The 15,356-nt window shown below is 43.2% G+C and overlaps 1 protein-coding gene across 23 annotated transcripts in view; it reads left to right on the forward strand.

Annotated features, from left to right (window-relative positions):
• The window catches only part of RBFOX1 (RNA binding fox-1 homolog 1), a 2,416,982-nt gene that overhangs the window by 2,313,873 nt on the left and 87,753 nt on the right, over positions 1-15,356 (forward strand). For all 23 annotated transcript variants that reach the window (XM_060406050.1, XM_060406058.1, XM_060406056.1 and 20 more), the window contains one exon: positions 9,475-9,555. In XM_060406050.1, the coding sequence (XP_060262033.1) occupies positions 9,475-9,555 (81 nt within the window). The remainder of the gene's footprint in view (positions 1-9,474; positions 9,556-15,356) is intronic.

Raw genomic sequence — 15,356 nt, forward strand, 5'->3', positions numbered from 1 at the left:
AAAGAGGTCAGGATTTAAACCTAATCTGGGATAAGAAGGAATTTCAAGATGAAGCTCTACAACCATCCCATGAGTACACCCAGTTCCTCCTAAAATCCAGTCCTCTAATAGGAAGTCAAGTATAAGAAGGGGGCACGAGGGAGAGCTTTTGGGTGTTTTGGACTCTTATAGCATCGTAGAATACGGACTTCCCTGGTGACTCAGAGGTTAAAGCGTCTGCCTGCAATGCAGGAGACCTGGGTTTGATCCCTGGGTCAGGAAGATCCCCTGGAGAAGGAAATGGCAACCCATTCCAGTACTCTTGCCTGGAAATCCCATGGAGAGAGAAGCCTGGTAGACTAGAGGTTCTTACCACAGAAGATGAGAGGCAGAGAGGGAGAAAACCCATCTAACTCCTTTGCAGACTCTTGTAAACGCCACTGTTTCCAGCCAAAGCACAATTTGTAATTTGTGTTTAACCCCAAGCAGAGATTGCACTCTAAAATATCTTCAGGAGCAGAGCCTGCACACTAAAATATCTTCAGGAGGAGGCTGTGAGATAGGTAAATGAAATGTGCAAATTGAAAGAGATACCAAGTGTTTTGCAGTTACTTCCCAGTCTTAAGATGTTTTCTATTAATTCTGTTACATTTAGCATTATGTTGTTGGTCAATCAAAACGGTATGTTTTTGTTGTTTAATCGCTAAGTCATGTCAGATTCCTTGCGACCCTATGGACTGTAGCCCACCAGGCTCCACTGTCCCTGGGATTTTCCAGGTAAGGATTCTGGAGTGGGCTGCCATTTCCTTCTCCAGAGGATCTTCTCAACGAAGGGATGGAACCCATGTCTCTTGCACTGGCAGGCAGATTCTTTACCCTTGGGCCACCAGGGAAGCCGCCAATCAGAATAGTAGTTACAAATTTGCTACTACTTTGTTAAATAAGCAAAACCAAGAGAACAAAATAGGTCACCAATGGATTATATTTTGAGATTCCAAATAGTATAATTACTATTTCCATTATTATTACTGAGATCACTTACTGATTAGCTACTATTTGCCAAACCCTTTCGTGTGATAATTTTAATCCTTACGACAGTACTCAATGAAATTGATAGTTTGTCCCTGTTTGGCAGATATGAAAACTGGAGGCTCAAGGTTATTAAATGATGAGGTCCAAAAAAAACTGAGCAAAGTTAGAGAATAAAACTAAGCCTGAAAGTTTCCAAAAACTATGCTTTGCCAGCTCCTCTATCTGAGCTTAAGGGTTCACTATTTCTCCTCTGTTTCCTTCCTCCATGTCTTGTTTCTATTTTGCAAGTGGGATTTTTTCTTATCTACAGAAGATACAACCTCCCCACAGACTTCCTTGGTTGGATTTAAAACCCTACCTCAGATTCTTCAAGTTGATCAGGAGCTTCTAGATGTTAATAACATCTTTAGCCTGGAAGAGTCAGATGGTTTCAGCCAGAAGATGACTGCAGAATCTTTAGACATAGTCTTGTTGAAATGGGTTTGGTGAATATTTATCAGGCCTTGCCTGGGAAATTGCATGGACAGAGGAGCCTGGTGGGCTACAGCCCATAGGGTTGCAAAGAGTCAGACGCAATGAATTGAGTTACGCACACACACACGCACATGGATTATTTATCATTCCAAGGTTAGAGAGGATGTGTTATCAACTCTAAACCAAGTATCACTGTTGATAAGTTTCATGAGAGAGTCTGAGCTTCGGAGTCATGCCAGGCTGGCTCAGATTTCGATTTTGTCTGATGTTTTTCTGACTCAGCCTTAGTTTCCTTGTGGATTTAATAAGACAAAAAGTTCCAGTGCTTATAGAACATACTTGGACCAGGAGCAGAAACTCAGTGTCATCTTATCAGTCTTATTAATATCAGCTGTATTTAAGATTGTTTATATAGTTCTTGGATTTCCCAGGTGACATGGTGATAAAGAACCTGCCTTCCTATGCAGGAGACTGGGGTTCGATCCCTGAGTCAGGAAGATCCCCTGTAGGAAGAAATGGCAACCCACTCCAGTATTCTTGCCTGGAGAATCCCATACACAGAGGAGCCTGGTGGTCCACAGTCCATGGGGTTGCAGAGAATTAAACACGAATGAGCAGCTGAGGACACACATATACCCTATAGTCTCTTCGTTATCATGTTACTGTTGCTGGTAATCCTGGAATCCCCTGAGAGCTTGTAGAAATGTAGACTCTCGGGCCCCACCCCATGGGGTCTCAAAGAGTGGGACATGATGGAGCAACTAACACTTTCACTTTCTTTCATACCTACTAGATCAGAAAGTTCATTTAAAAACTGTTCTGGCCCAGCCCATTGATTCAGTGCATATTAGCATTTGAGAAGCAAGGCTCTAAGATGGCCCTTATCTATATACTGATGCCTATGACCCAGAAGGCCAAATGCCTTAGGCAATAAAACTTATTTTCATCATTTTTCCTTTATTTCAATTGTTATCTTTCCACAAATGCCTTATGGGACCATATATTTCTCCTTGTTCCATTCAAACAACAATGAATTATAAAGAAATTTGGGTGAAGTGTTAGAAAAAAAGAACATGTCTTCAAACTCTTTGGGGGATATTCATTTTTAACAAAACAAAGAACATTAAAAAATTTTGGCAAATATTGATAAAATGATACCTTCTGAAATTTTTAGTGCCCACTTCCTGGGAAGGGGCTAAGGTTGTCCTGAAAGACAATTATTTGTAGTATTGTTCCAAATAGAAAGTAGACCTAAGAACAAGGGTCCCTAAACATGTTCTGTAAAGGTCCCGCCAGGCTCCTCTGTTCATGGAATTCTCCAGGCAAGAATAGTAGTGTAGGTAGCCATTCCCTTCTGCAGGGGATCTTCCTGACCCAGGGATCAAACCTGGGTCTCCTGCATTGCAGGCAGATTCTTTACCATCTGAGCCACCAGGGAAGTCCTACAGGGGTCCAGGCAGCAAATGTTTTAGTCTTTGTGGACTACATGTTCTCTGCTGCAATTACTTAGCTCTGCCATTGTAGCATAAAGCAGCCATAAATAAGATTTAAGTGAATGAGTATAGTCGTGTTCCAATAAAACTTTATTAATACTTAAATTTGAATTTTATATAATTTTCATGTATCACCAAATATTATTCTTCTACTGATTTTTTTCCCCCTCAGTCATATAAAAATGTAATCATTCTTAGCTCATAGCCATACAAAAAGGTGGTAGGCCAGATTTGGCTAAAAATCTGTAGCTTGCCTTCACCTAATGTAAAAGATTAGTTTTGAATCCCTGAACTGTTCACCTGAAACTATCACAACATTGTTAATCAGCTATACCCCAAAACAAAATAAAAAGTTTAAAAAAAAAGATTAGCCTTAGGTCCATGGGTCCCAAATCCCGTTGGTTTATTTTGCACTTACAACACAATAATTCTGTCTGTGTAACCTTGGGCAAAACGCTAAAACTCTCAGTGTCTCAGTATCCCCATCTGTTAAATGGGTATGATAGTAGTACTTGTCTTATAGGGTAAATTAGGGGATAATCCAAAGGAAAGATTGAGAGGGTTTGCCTGGCACATAGCAAGTCTTCAATAAGCAGTTTTGGGAACTGTTACTGTAACATATGAGGATCCAATATATTTATTATCTTATTGAGTCAATTAAATATTTTCTGTAGAATCCTCTATTAGCCTAAATTTGGGAGGCAGGAGAATAAAGTGAAAAGAATCATTACATTTTTTAAACAATAAAGAATCAGGGAGAAAATTGCACAGATATCTGATATACTAGCCTTTTTCTCTGCAATTTTGTCAAAATAAAAAGTGAAATGAAAAAAGCGATGTGTTTCTAAATAGGAAAATCAAAACTCCTTAAATAAATTGGAATGAGGGATTATTTACACTATAGGCAGATTCACTCCAGGGCTCCTTTAAATATGGAAATCCCTTGGCACAATTAAAACATGATTTGATTTATAAGAATTAAACATACATGCTGCATTTTCTGCAGCCACGATGCCTAAATGGAAATACCTCGGTACGTAAAACGCTCCCATAACCCTTCAGAGAAGCTCATCTTTCAGGCATATATAAAAGCTTTAGGTATTAGCTGTGAAAATATGCTTACATGGATTAGCTCAATGCTAGTCTATGTTCAAAAATGCATAACTATAAAAGCCAAAATCGTCCACAGCCCCTCGGGGCTTTGGATAAATTTGTCAACTGGAAGCAGTTACCTCCACTGGCAGGGACCACATGGCTACCTCCCAGGTCTCTAAAGAGAACAGAAGTTTGATGGTTATATGACCCTTCGTGGGGAACCCTCATGATAGCTCATTATTGGTCCTTAAGGCTAAGGTAGGGTTATTATGACAAAGTACCATTGACTGGGTCCCATCTCTTCAAAAACAGACATTAATTTTCTCACAGTTCTGGGGGCTAGAAGTCTGAGATTCGGGAGTTGGCAGGATTTGACTTCTTCTGAGACCTCTCTCCTTGACTTGTAGACGGCCATCTTCTCCTGTCTCCTGTCTTCACTCGGTCCGCCCTCTGAGTCTCTGTCCTAATTCCTGTTTTTATGGGGACATGAGTTGTTGGAATTAGGTTCTACCCTCATTTTACCTTAATCACCTCTTCAAAGATGCTTTCTCCAAACACACTCATCTCCTGAGGTGTAGGTGTAGGACTTCAGTGTATGAATTTTGAGAGACCACCACTCAGTCCATTACAGTAGAGCAAAGAGCGTGTGTGCCTTTTTTCTGGATGAGCAACCAAGAGTGACCTCTCTAGGATTGTGTAATTGATGACTGCCTGCCTTCTTCTGCAGCCAGCCTCCACAGAACTTGACAGGACTAGCTCAGACTAGAAGTGAGGTACACTTTGATGTTGAAATGCTCCCAAGCAAAGACAAAACTGGTCAACAGACCATAGGGTTGGGATGAAAAGTAAGTCAATTCTGCCTCTGCCCACAGAAGTATTCAGACCAAAGATATGTAATCATTTTCATTTTTCTTCTAAATATATGGAGATGACCTAGGGCCTGGTTTACTCTGAGCTCATCTGCAGAGCCTTGCCTTGCTCTGCTAGGCTGCTGATTGTTGTTCAGTCAGTAAGTCATTTCTGACTCTTTGTGACCCCATGGACTATAGCCCACCAGGCTCCTCTGTCCATGGGATTCTCCAGACAGGAATACTGAAGCGGGTTGCCATTTCCTTCTCCAGGGGATCTTCCTAACCCAGTGATTGAACCCATGTCTCCTGCTTGGCAGGCAAGTTCTTTACCACCTGCCAGATGGAGACAAATAGATCCAGTTTCTAGGAGGAGGAGAAGTGAGTGGGAAGGGAAACTTCCAGGGAGAAGGACCAGTCTGTGTGATGACCTGGAGGTGTGAAATTGCATCCTTGTTCCAGTTGGCTTGTGTCCAATTTCATCACCTAAGGGTTGGCAGCAGAGAGAAAAAAAAAAAAAAATGTAGACACTTTCTCCTTCCTGTCTGGGTTAGGAGACACTCCCGGCTGGGCTTCTTCTTGCCCTTCCAAGGGCCAGAAATGGTTCTCTGTTCCATTTCTGTACTCATTTCTGTACTCATTTATGGAGTGGGGAATCTCCAGGTGAGAAGCAGAATTGAGCTACCCCATCTGAGGTCTGGATCCTGGCTCACCAGCTCCTGTGGGAGATGCCAGATCCTGCCTGAGAGTGGCCCTGGGGATGTGCATCTTGCCAGACTTTGGGATGCTGGTGGTTGTGGCACTCTGAGTACCAAGGGACAGGCTTTGCCAAAGGCTCCAGTGATCCCAAGATCACGGTCGGTCACACAGAGCCCGGTCCCTGCCAGTTGCAGATAGAGCCGTCAACACTGCAGGGAACGGATGAGCAGGCGGCCCAGATTTCACTTAAACTGGATGAGTCAACCTTCAAAGAACCAGAAAAGAGGAGGAGACAGTGAGACCTGTAGGCACGCAAATCCCCAGCTATCAACAAGGGACAGAATGGTTGGCTGGGAAAAGCACTGTTTTTATCAAAGAAAACAGAAATGAGGAAGTCTTTAAAAACATTATCATTTAATCACATTCATGAACCCCTCTGAGAGCCAGGTACTTTGGTGGGCATGGCAATCCACTCCAGTATTCTTGCCTGGAGAATCCCATGGACAGAGGAGCCTGGCGGGCTGCAGTCCACAGGGTCGCAAAGAGTCAGACACGACTGAAGTGACTTAACAGGCACGCACGGGGATAAAAAGATGAGTATGATTTGGCTCTGATCCAGGGGGATTATCTGTAGCTGAGGACAATATGTAAATAAAAAGCTGTAATACAGCATATCAAAGGATCTACTAGGGAGATTTCTAAGTGTGATAGGAGCATAGAAGATGGAGTGATTAATTAACCCCTGGGGACTGGGAAAAGAAGCGACTTTTAAACAATGAAGAAGGGTCGAGGTGGACAGCCTTTTTTTTTTTTTCCAATTGAACCACGTGTAATTGCCAATGTTCAACCATCTTTGACATAAGAAAAGTCAATTTCATATGGTTCAACCTAAATCCCCTGGAGGAGGAAATGACAACCACTCCAGTATTCTTGCCTGGGAAATCCCACGGACAGAGGAGCCTGGCAGCTTACAGTCCACAGGGTCTCAGAGAGTTGGGCACGACTTATCCACTAAACAAGAAGAGCAGGAATAGAATAGAGGTTTCATCCCATCTGCCGAGGCTGACCTAGTGGTAGTAACTGCCTGCAAACTGTCAAGAATGACCCAGAGGATCCCAGGCTAATAGAAAAAGATACTATTGAAATTTGATGAAAGGTTTCTCCTGACTAATGGGTGGATGGATACTGGAATAGATGGATAATGGAATGGGTAGATACTGGTATAAATTGAACATACCTGCCATCCTTAAATTCTAAGGAATTTATAAACAGAGGCATAGAAGTCTGAGAAATACCAACATCAGCATAATAGACAGTTCTTGGTAGTTGGAAGTGGTGAGTCTGTATTTGGGGGTGATGGCAGGGGCAGATCAGAGACTCAGTTCAAGAGACTCATTAGAAAACTCATCAATGCTGTATCACAAAGTGCCTTAAAAAAAAAAACTTTTATTGGAATATAGCTGATTTACATCGTGGGTTGTTTTCTACTGTATAGCAAAGTGATTCAGTTATATACATACATACATCCGCTTTTTTTAGATTCTCTTACCATATAGATTATCTCAAACTGCCTTGATGACCTTATAAACACTTTTTTTAGAAAAATATATTTTTATTGAAGAATAATTGCTTTTTGATATTATATTGACTTCTGCCATACATCAACATGAATCAGTCATAAGTATATATATGGTACACACTCTGTATACTGCTGTTTGTACCCTGTTATCTGTTTGACTTTTTAAATAAACACGTTAGCTGCTCAGACCTAAAAATACATGGAAGTGACAGTGTTCTTCTGTGCTCCTTTGGTTTTCTTTACTTCAAAACCCTCTTGTAAGAAAAGGTCACGAAGTACTAAGAGAACTTACAATAAATACTTTGCAAATTAAATTGGAGAATGTTTTCAGATAAAATAAAAACCAAGTCCTGTGACAGTATGGATTTTGTTTTACAAAGGTCAAAATCATCACATAAGGTTTGTTTTTTTTTTTTTTTTTGCTATAAAGAGAACATCGAGAGTTATTTCTGTCTTTTTCTAAGAATCCACAGCATAAGAAAATGAGGAAAACATCACTATGCACTTCCAGAATTTAGCTTTCCAGAGAGAATCTGTGTGGTGTTCCAGAGGGCTTTGCTCTGCCACAGAACACAGTATTGAAAACTGTCCCTAAGTCCTTAACCGCATGATACTGAAATGCCCTTCTGGATATGGTTTTGCTACAATTATATAATTTTTCTTTGGAAACCTGGGCACCGAAGGAGGAGGAAATGGCAACCCACTCCAGTATTCTTGCCTGCGGAATCCCATGGACAGAGGAGCCTGGCGGGCTACAGTCCATGGGGTCACAGTCAGACATGACCGAGCATGCAGGCAAACACACACCACTCACTCTAGAGGTTCTCACTCCCACTCGTTGACATTGGGAAAGACAACAAAGGATTCCGGAAGCCCTTCCTAGGGCAGGTCTCCAAGGATATAGGTGAGTTGATGGGAAGTCAGGGCTGCTTCTCCTGGGAGATGGCTTCCCAGTGGCAAGGATGACAGGAGGAAAGAGGATCAAGTGGAGGCAACTGACCTTGCCCAGCCAAGGAAGGGAACAGAAGCCCCAGGAGCCCTTATCCGTCATTAGCAAGGGGCTTACAGGTCCTCAAAAGTCTCTCTCATTCTTTGCAAAATCTCAGAATGTGAGCTTCAGGCCACAGGATTGCAGGACTGATAACCTGAAAGATTCATGACCCTGGTCATCCTTGGAGCAGGTGGTCATTCCACAGAAAGTCATAGATTGAGAAGATACCGTAGGATGCCACTGCTCGTCCCCACTGCAAAATTCCATTTTGCAAGGACAATCCCAGGGTCCTTTGCTCTAGATCAGGGGGAGGAGAGGCATCACTGCTGCGCACCATGGTCCAGAGGCTTAGGAAGCCACCTCAGACACTGCAAGGCACAGAGCTTTAGGGAAGAAACTGGAAATGCAGAAGCCAAAGGTGGTTTCTCCTGAGTCCTGGGTGGGTCCAGGGTGGGTCCCAGGGATGGCCAAGTTGCATTTATTTTCTTCCCCTGCCTTACTTCTGCTTTTGCCCTGAAGAAATGATTCAGAAAAAACTAAAATGGGGGAAAGAGGAAAAATTTTCTTGAAATAAATCAATGCATGTGCTTACCATGTATTCAGTTGAACACATCTCCAGTAGTACATACGATTTCATAACCCTTCCTGGAGGTGGGTATATTCACCCTCGTTTTCCAGATGGGAGTCCCGAGGCACAGAGAGGTACAGTGGCTTACTGAGGTCATGCAGCTAAGTAATACCTACATCAAGCTTGTTGACCACGTCTCTCCGGTATTTCTTTCTTTTTTTTCGCTTTTTTGGATGTGGACCATTTCTAGTCTTTGTTAAATTTGTTGCAATATTGCTTCTGTTGTTTATGTTTGGGAATTTTTTGACCCTGAGCCATGTGGGATCTTAACTCCCTGACCAGGGATCGAACCTATACCCCCTGCACTAGAAGGCAAAGTCCTAACCGCTGGACTACCAGGGAAGTCCCATCTCTGATATTTCTAAAGCTCCCTTTTGAGTATGCCGTGCTGCCTCCATGCCTGATCTGAAACCGGGCTCCACTACCAAACCCCATTGGAAAAAGAAAAGTCGAGCATGTGATGGGCTGGGTGGTGGGCTCCTACCAACGCCCTCTGACTAAGGCAGGGGGCTTCCCTGGGTGTCCCCATCCTACACTCGGGGGTGTGGCTGTGTTTTCATTTCTCTGCCTTTCTTGCTTGTGTTTCCATGACTCCCAGGTGTAGGGAGCGTGCCTGTTCCCAAACCAGATACCATCTCTCTCTCTCTCTTCCGTAGGCACCGTGCTGTTGTGCCAGGCAAACCAGGAGGGATCTTCCATGTACAGTGCCCCCAGTTCACTTGTATATACTTCCGCAAGTAAGCCCATTCGCCTGGCTCTTTTTTGTTTTGTGATATAAATCTGAGTCTAATCACCTTCCCTCCCATGTAAGTTCTCTCCCCCTCCCTCCGCACCACCCTCCCTTCTGGCTTTCTGCAAGGTGAAGCTGATCTTCACAAGCATGTCTTCATTTTTCCCTGTTGCCTTAGCATCTAACCCCTCTGCTCATTACCTCTGAATCCTTGCCCCAGCCATTCTTTGTTAGACCTTTGTCAGAATGGGGGCCAATGAATGGGATGCTGGGCTTTGGGTTGGGGGCAGGGAGGGTGGGAGGGAGGGCATAGCTGGTTGCCTGCCTTCTATCACAGCTTTGCAAATATATGTGAAAATAACTTACCTAAAACATGCAGGCCATCCAAGTGGCACCGTAGCCTCGCAAAAAGTGCTTGGTTGGTGCTTGTGGGCACAGTGTTCTCATGGTGGGAAATACCACTAGCCTGTGGCTGGAGACTTGTTTGCAAGGCTGTATTATCCTTTGTGATTCCATTGAAGAGGAGGAAATGAGAGGAAGGTGTGGTTCTCCTCCATTTAACTGGGGGTGGGGGAGAGAAATAATAATTTAAAAGCACTTTAATAGATATGATTATAGCCACAAATTCCTAGAAGGAGGAGACCGCAAAATCATTGTGAAAGAAGAGATCACAGTGTTGGCAAGGAAAGACCAAGGATTCCTCTGCAGGGGATGGGTCCTCTAGGGTGGAGGTGTAGTACCCCACTCCCACCCCAGTTCCCAGAGCAGGTTGAAGAATTCAAGGTCTCGCTGAGTCCACCGTTGTTCTCCAGCTGGTTGGCCCCTCCTCACAGTCCCTTGGCACAACCACGAAAGACCTTCCCATCATACAATGTGTCTACACCCTGTGGAATCTCCGTAACTTCCCAATGGGTCCCCACTGGGATAGATGATCAAGAGTGAGTCTAGGGGCCAGAGGGGAGGTGGGCTGCTTCTGAGATCAGCTAGAGGAGGGGATGGGTGGGGGTCAGAGGCAACAGCTCGGGGTAATTAGGATAAGAGACTGAGGGAAGTCTTTACCAGGTACCAAGGTCAAGCATCTCAATTCCCAAAGGCTGAGACAAACCAAACTCTTCGCTGTCGGGGCAAAGGTTAGAAACAGTCACTGGGAAGCCAAACCCGAGGGTCCCTGAAGGCATTGGGTCGTGGAGGCGTCCCAGTTGTTTCTCCCAAGCAGAGTGTAATCTTCAGCAGAAGCTCTGACAGTCCTTAAATGCAAGGTATTTTTCTGTGTTCCCCGAGAAGCCCAAATCTAACCATATCGGCAAGAAATGGTTCTTCTGAATTTATGAACATTGCCCCATTGCCAGTGTAAATTGCATCTGTCTCCTAGAACTAGAAATCTACTTCACATTTTCACAGGCTCAAGCTTGTTTAATCCTCGTAGTCTGCACCAGGTAGGTATTACCCTATTTGCTTTTCAGCTGAGGAGGTGGAGGGCAATGAGAAGTGGAGTGATTTGCCCAGGATCATACAGCTAGGATATCACACAGCCAGGATGTGGTGTTTTTGAACTTGGGGAGATTTTTCAACCATTGTCTGTTTTTCTGGCTCCATTTGATGCTAAATTTTATCATCTTTCCATGGAACCTGTTTCTCCTTCTATATAAATTTTATTTTCTGTAGGAAAGAGAGTGACCCAAAACTCACCATAGGATACGGTATATTATTTGGGGTTTTCTCCACCATGGTCCTATGGAGCTGTCTAGAATGACATGTTCTAGACCTGCATGGTTCAGTACATGGTGTGGGCGGGACCAAGGCATGGAATTTTAAATTTCATTAAATTTTAATTAATGTTACTCTAGCCTCATGGGCTGACGGCTACCATTTTGGGGAATGTGGCTCTCTATGTAATATGTATATTTCAATTTCCTTTATAGAAATGAAAACCAAACAAATTAACTCCAAGGAAGGCCTGGTTTGAATTGGTATAGCTCTTCTAAAGTGACTTGAGGAAAATGTGTGTCGTAAATGTCAAACATAAAAATATGTCACAAATTCTCTGAATTAATAAATGGGTAGCAAATACAGGGGACATAAAATCATCTAAATTGGGGATCAGCAAACCATACCTTCAAGGTCAAATCCAACCCCCATCCTGTTTTTGTAATGCTGGCAAACCAAGAATGACTTCCTAGATTTTTCAAAGGACTAAAAAAAAAAAAAAAAAAAAAGCGAAAACAAAAAATAACATATGACGGACATGAAAACAAAAGCTAGCTCAGTTGTGTCCGACTCTCTGCAATGCCATGAACTGTAACCTGCCAGGCTCCACTGTCCATGGGATTTTCCAGGCGAGAATACTGGAGTGGGCTGCCATTTCCTCCTCCAGGGGTGATTCCCGACCCAGGGATCAAACCCCCGTCTCTTACGTCTCCTGCATTGGCAGGCGGATTCTTTACCATTAGCACCACCTGGGGAGCCCATTTGATGACAGATGCAGGTGTCCCACAAAAGCCGCCTGGCTCTTTACAAAAAAGTGTGCTGATCTCTGATTTAAATGGTCAGTTTTATTATTGAAAATACAAAATGGCAATGTCACGTCACTGGTTATAATGCGACTGTTTTCCCCTGGAGTTTGAAAGTAAAAAATTTATAATAATTATAGAAACTGCATCGTGTGTGTCCAAGACCCTTCAGTTTTAAATTGCACGATCCGTCATATTACCTACACATTTTTCATCCTATTATTTTCACTTATTATCATGTCAGATGCACTTTATGAAAATATGTTAATGGCCTCATAATAATCTATTGTTTAATGATATTATATTTTAATCTATCCACCCACTGCATTGTTGGGTACTTACGTTGATAGCAATTTTTCAAAAATATTAAAGAAAATAAATGTCCTTGCATATACCTAGTATATAATCATTTTAAAGAAAACAATTAATAAATAACTAATCCTACTGCATGCGGGCTCAGTCTCTCAGTCATGTCCAACTCTTTGTGACCCCATAGATTGTAGCCCGCCAGGCTCCTCCATCCATGGGGTTCTCCAGGCAAGAATACTGGAACAGGTTGCCATTTCCTCCTCCAGCAGATCTTCCTGCTGCTGCTGCTGTTGCTGCTAAGTCACTTCAGTCGTGTCCGACTCTGTGTGACCCCATAGACAGCAGCCTACCAGGCTCCCCCGACCCTGGGATTCTCCAGGCAAGAACACTGGAGTGGGTTGCCATTTCCTTCTCCAATGCATGAAAGTGAAAAGTGAAAGTGAAGTCATTCAGTCATGTCTGATTCTTAGCAACCCCATGGACTGCAGCCTACCAGGCTCCTCCATCCATGGGATTTTCCAGGAAAGAGTACTGGAGTGGGGTGCCATTGCCTTCTCTGAGCAGATCTTCCTGACCAGGGATCAAACCCCGGTCTCCTGCATTGATAGGTGGATTTTTTACCACTGAGCCTCCTGGGAAGCCCAGCTAACCCTACTACCCCATAACAAAGCCAAACAAAAACTAGTTTCTTGCCTTAAGCATCTTCACTTGTCAAGTCCTTCAGGGAAGGTATTCAGATCAACAAGCTCATTGTGTTTTATTTTTTTTTTTTTTTTTCTGGTTGGTGCTTTGTAAGGACAGACAACCCTGAGACCCCTCCTTTTCCACTTGAGTTCCAAGTTCCCATCTTGAGGCAGTGGCTCTGAGTATATAAAGATGTTCCATCCCTCCCTAAGACATGTTGCTGAGGTTTCCTTTCTGTTCCAGTTCTCAGAATCAACAATGCCTTTTGGAGCTGGACTGTTTGCAGTTAGCTGACGTCTATGAATCATTCATTTATATTTACTTTTCCAGATCAAGGTGTCCATTCTAGTTACAAAGTCACACCCTACTTTCTAGAAATAATTCAGCCAGAAACTAAGGGTTCATTCTTACAGGTGCGCGCACACAGTCTGGGGACCCAAGCACCATCACCTAAGATTCTTTTCCTGACTCCAGGTCTGACATCCACAGGGCTGAGAGTCAGGGGCCTCCTCTTGGAGGCCTGAACAGTGTGGCCTTTCTTTCTCTAAGAATCCAGCCTTCTCCCCCAAAGCTGAGGCTCCCTTAGGTCTCAGCAACTTTCTTTTCTTAGGCTACACCATCGCAAAGAGTCGGACACGACTGAGTGACTGAACTGAACTGAATGGCACCCCACTCCAGTACTCTTGCCTGGAAAATCCCATCGATGGAGGAGCCTGGTAGGATGCAGTCCATGGGGTCGCTAAGAGTCGGACACGACTGAGTGACTTCACTTTCACTTTTCACTTTCATGCATTGGAGAAGGAAATGGCAACCCACTCCAGTGTTCTTGTCTGGAGAATCCCAGGGATAGAGGAGAGCCTGGTGGGCTGCCATCTGTGGGGTCACACAGAGTTGGACATGACTGAAGTGACTTAGCAGTGTTTCAACTTGAAAATGCATGTGTTTCTCATTTTTATCCAACAATTGTGCTCCTGGAGCAAGATGTGTGTAAATCACACTTTTATCAATGGGATGCTGTGTGTTTACGGACTTCCAGGATTACACCAAGTTTGTACTTTTTTCTATGGATCTTAAGCTGGCCTTGGATGTTTTAGGCTTAAATTGTCCTTCTGCCTAGCCCAATAGCTAATCATCTGTAAATAACACCCTTAAATGCAGTAGGAGAGATGGTTTTTAAAGGAACCCTGCTGAATTAGTCTGTAATGAAAACAATTCTACCAAAGTTATCTGTTTTTTATGATGCATTTATGCATAATGGGTTTCCTTCCCCATCCCCCTCCTCATAATACGTCCCAGGACATTGAAAGCATTAACAGAATGATTTTCACTTGAAGCTCAATGTCCACACAGTCCAATCCCACATTTTCTGCCATCGCACTCCCACTGAATCCAGCATTTCTTCCTTTCCCCCAAACTTGAGCCTCCTCCCGTGAAACCCACTTCAAGCTGTGTCCCAGAACGTCACGCATCCTTTTTCATGTCCTAATAAACCACTTCCATCCATAGCATATCAGACTTAAGTGAAGTCTGCTCAAAAGTCTGGAGAATTAGGTTAGATCACGTTGGACCAAATGGAAAACATTTTAACATCAGTATTTTTGTCTTAAAATATTAACCTTTCTTACTCACAGGTCAGAAAGAGACTTATGGACTTACAGAATGAACTTATGGTTGCTGGGGAGGAAAGGATAGTTAGGGAGTTTGGGATGGACATAAACACACTGCTATTTTTAAAATAGATCATCAACAAGGACCCACTGTAGCGCAGAGAACTCTGCTCAGTGTTAAGTGGCAGCCTGGATGGGAGGGGAATGTGAGGGAGCGTGGATACATGTATATGTATGGCCGAGTCCCTTTGCTGTCCACCGGAAACCATCACAACATTGTTAATCGGCTATACCCTAATATAAAATTAAAAGTTAAAAAAAAAAACCACCTTTAATCAACTAAGTTTAATTACATAAAATTATTTTAGTGACTTTCAAATAATTATTTAATTCATTAACATCGTGCTTTGCTTTGTGTAACAAACAATGCAACCCCTCAACAGAGAGGTTTGAGGAAAGTCGGGGCAGGGCTGATGGCCTGCTCAGGGCCCCTCTCTTCCTAGGGCCAGGGGTCTGGAGGCTCCTTTTGTTGGGGGAAGGGCACTAAGTATATTATTATCCTCTCTGCATACGGTGGTTGCTTACAACAAAAACAGCTTTAGGCTGAATCTTCATTAGTCTTTATCAAAGAATCCAAAGTAGTTGTAAATATGGGGCTTCCTTGGTGGATTTTCAGACAGAATAGAATCTGCCTGCAG

Source organism: Ovis aries, chromosome 24, assembly GCF_016772045.2.
Source record: "Ovis aries strain OAR_USU_Benz2616 breed Rambouillet chromosome 24, ARS-UI_Ramb_v3.0, whole genome shotgun sequence".
NCBI lineage: Eukaryota > Metazoa > Chordata > Mammalia > Artiodactyla > Bovidae > Ovis > Ovis aries.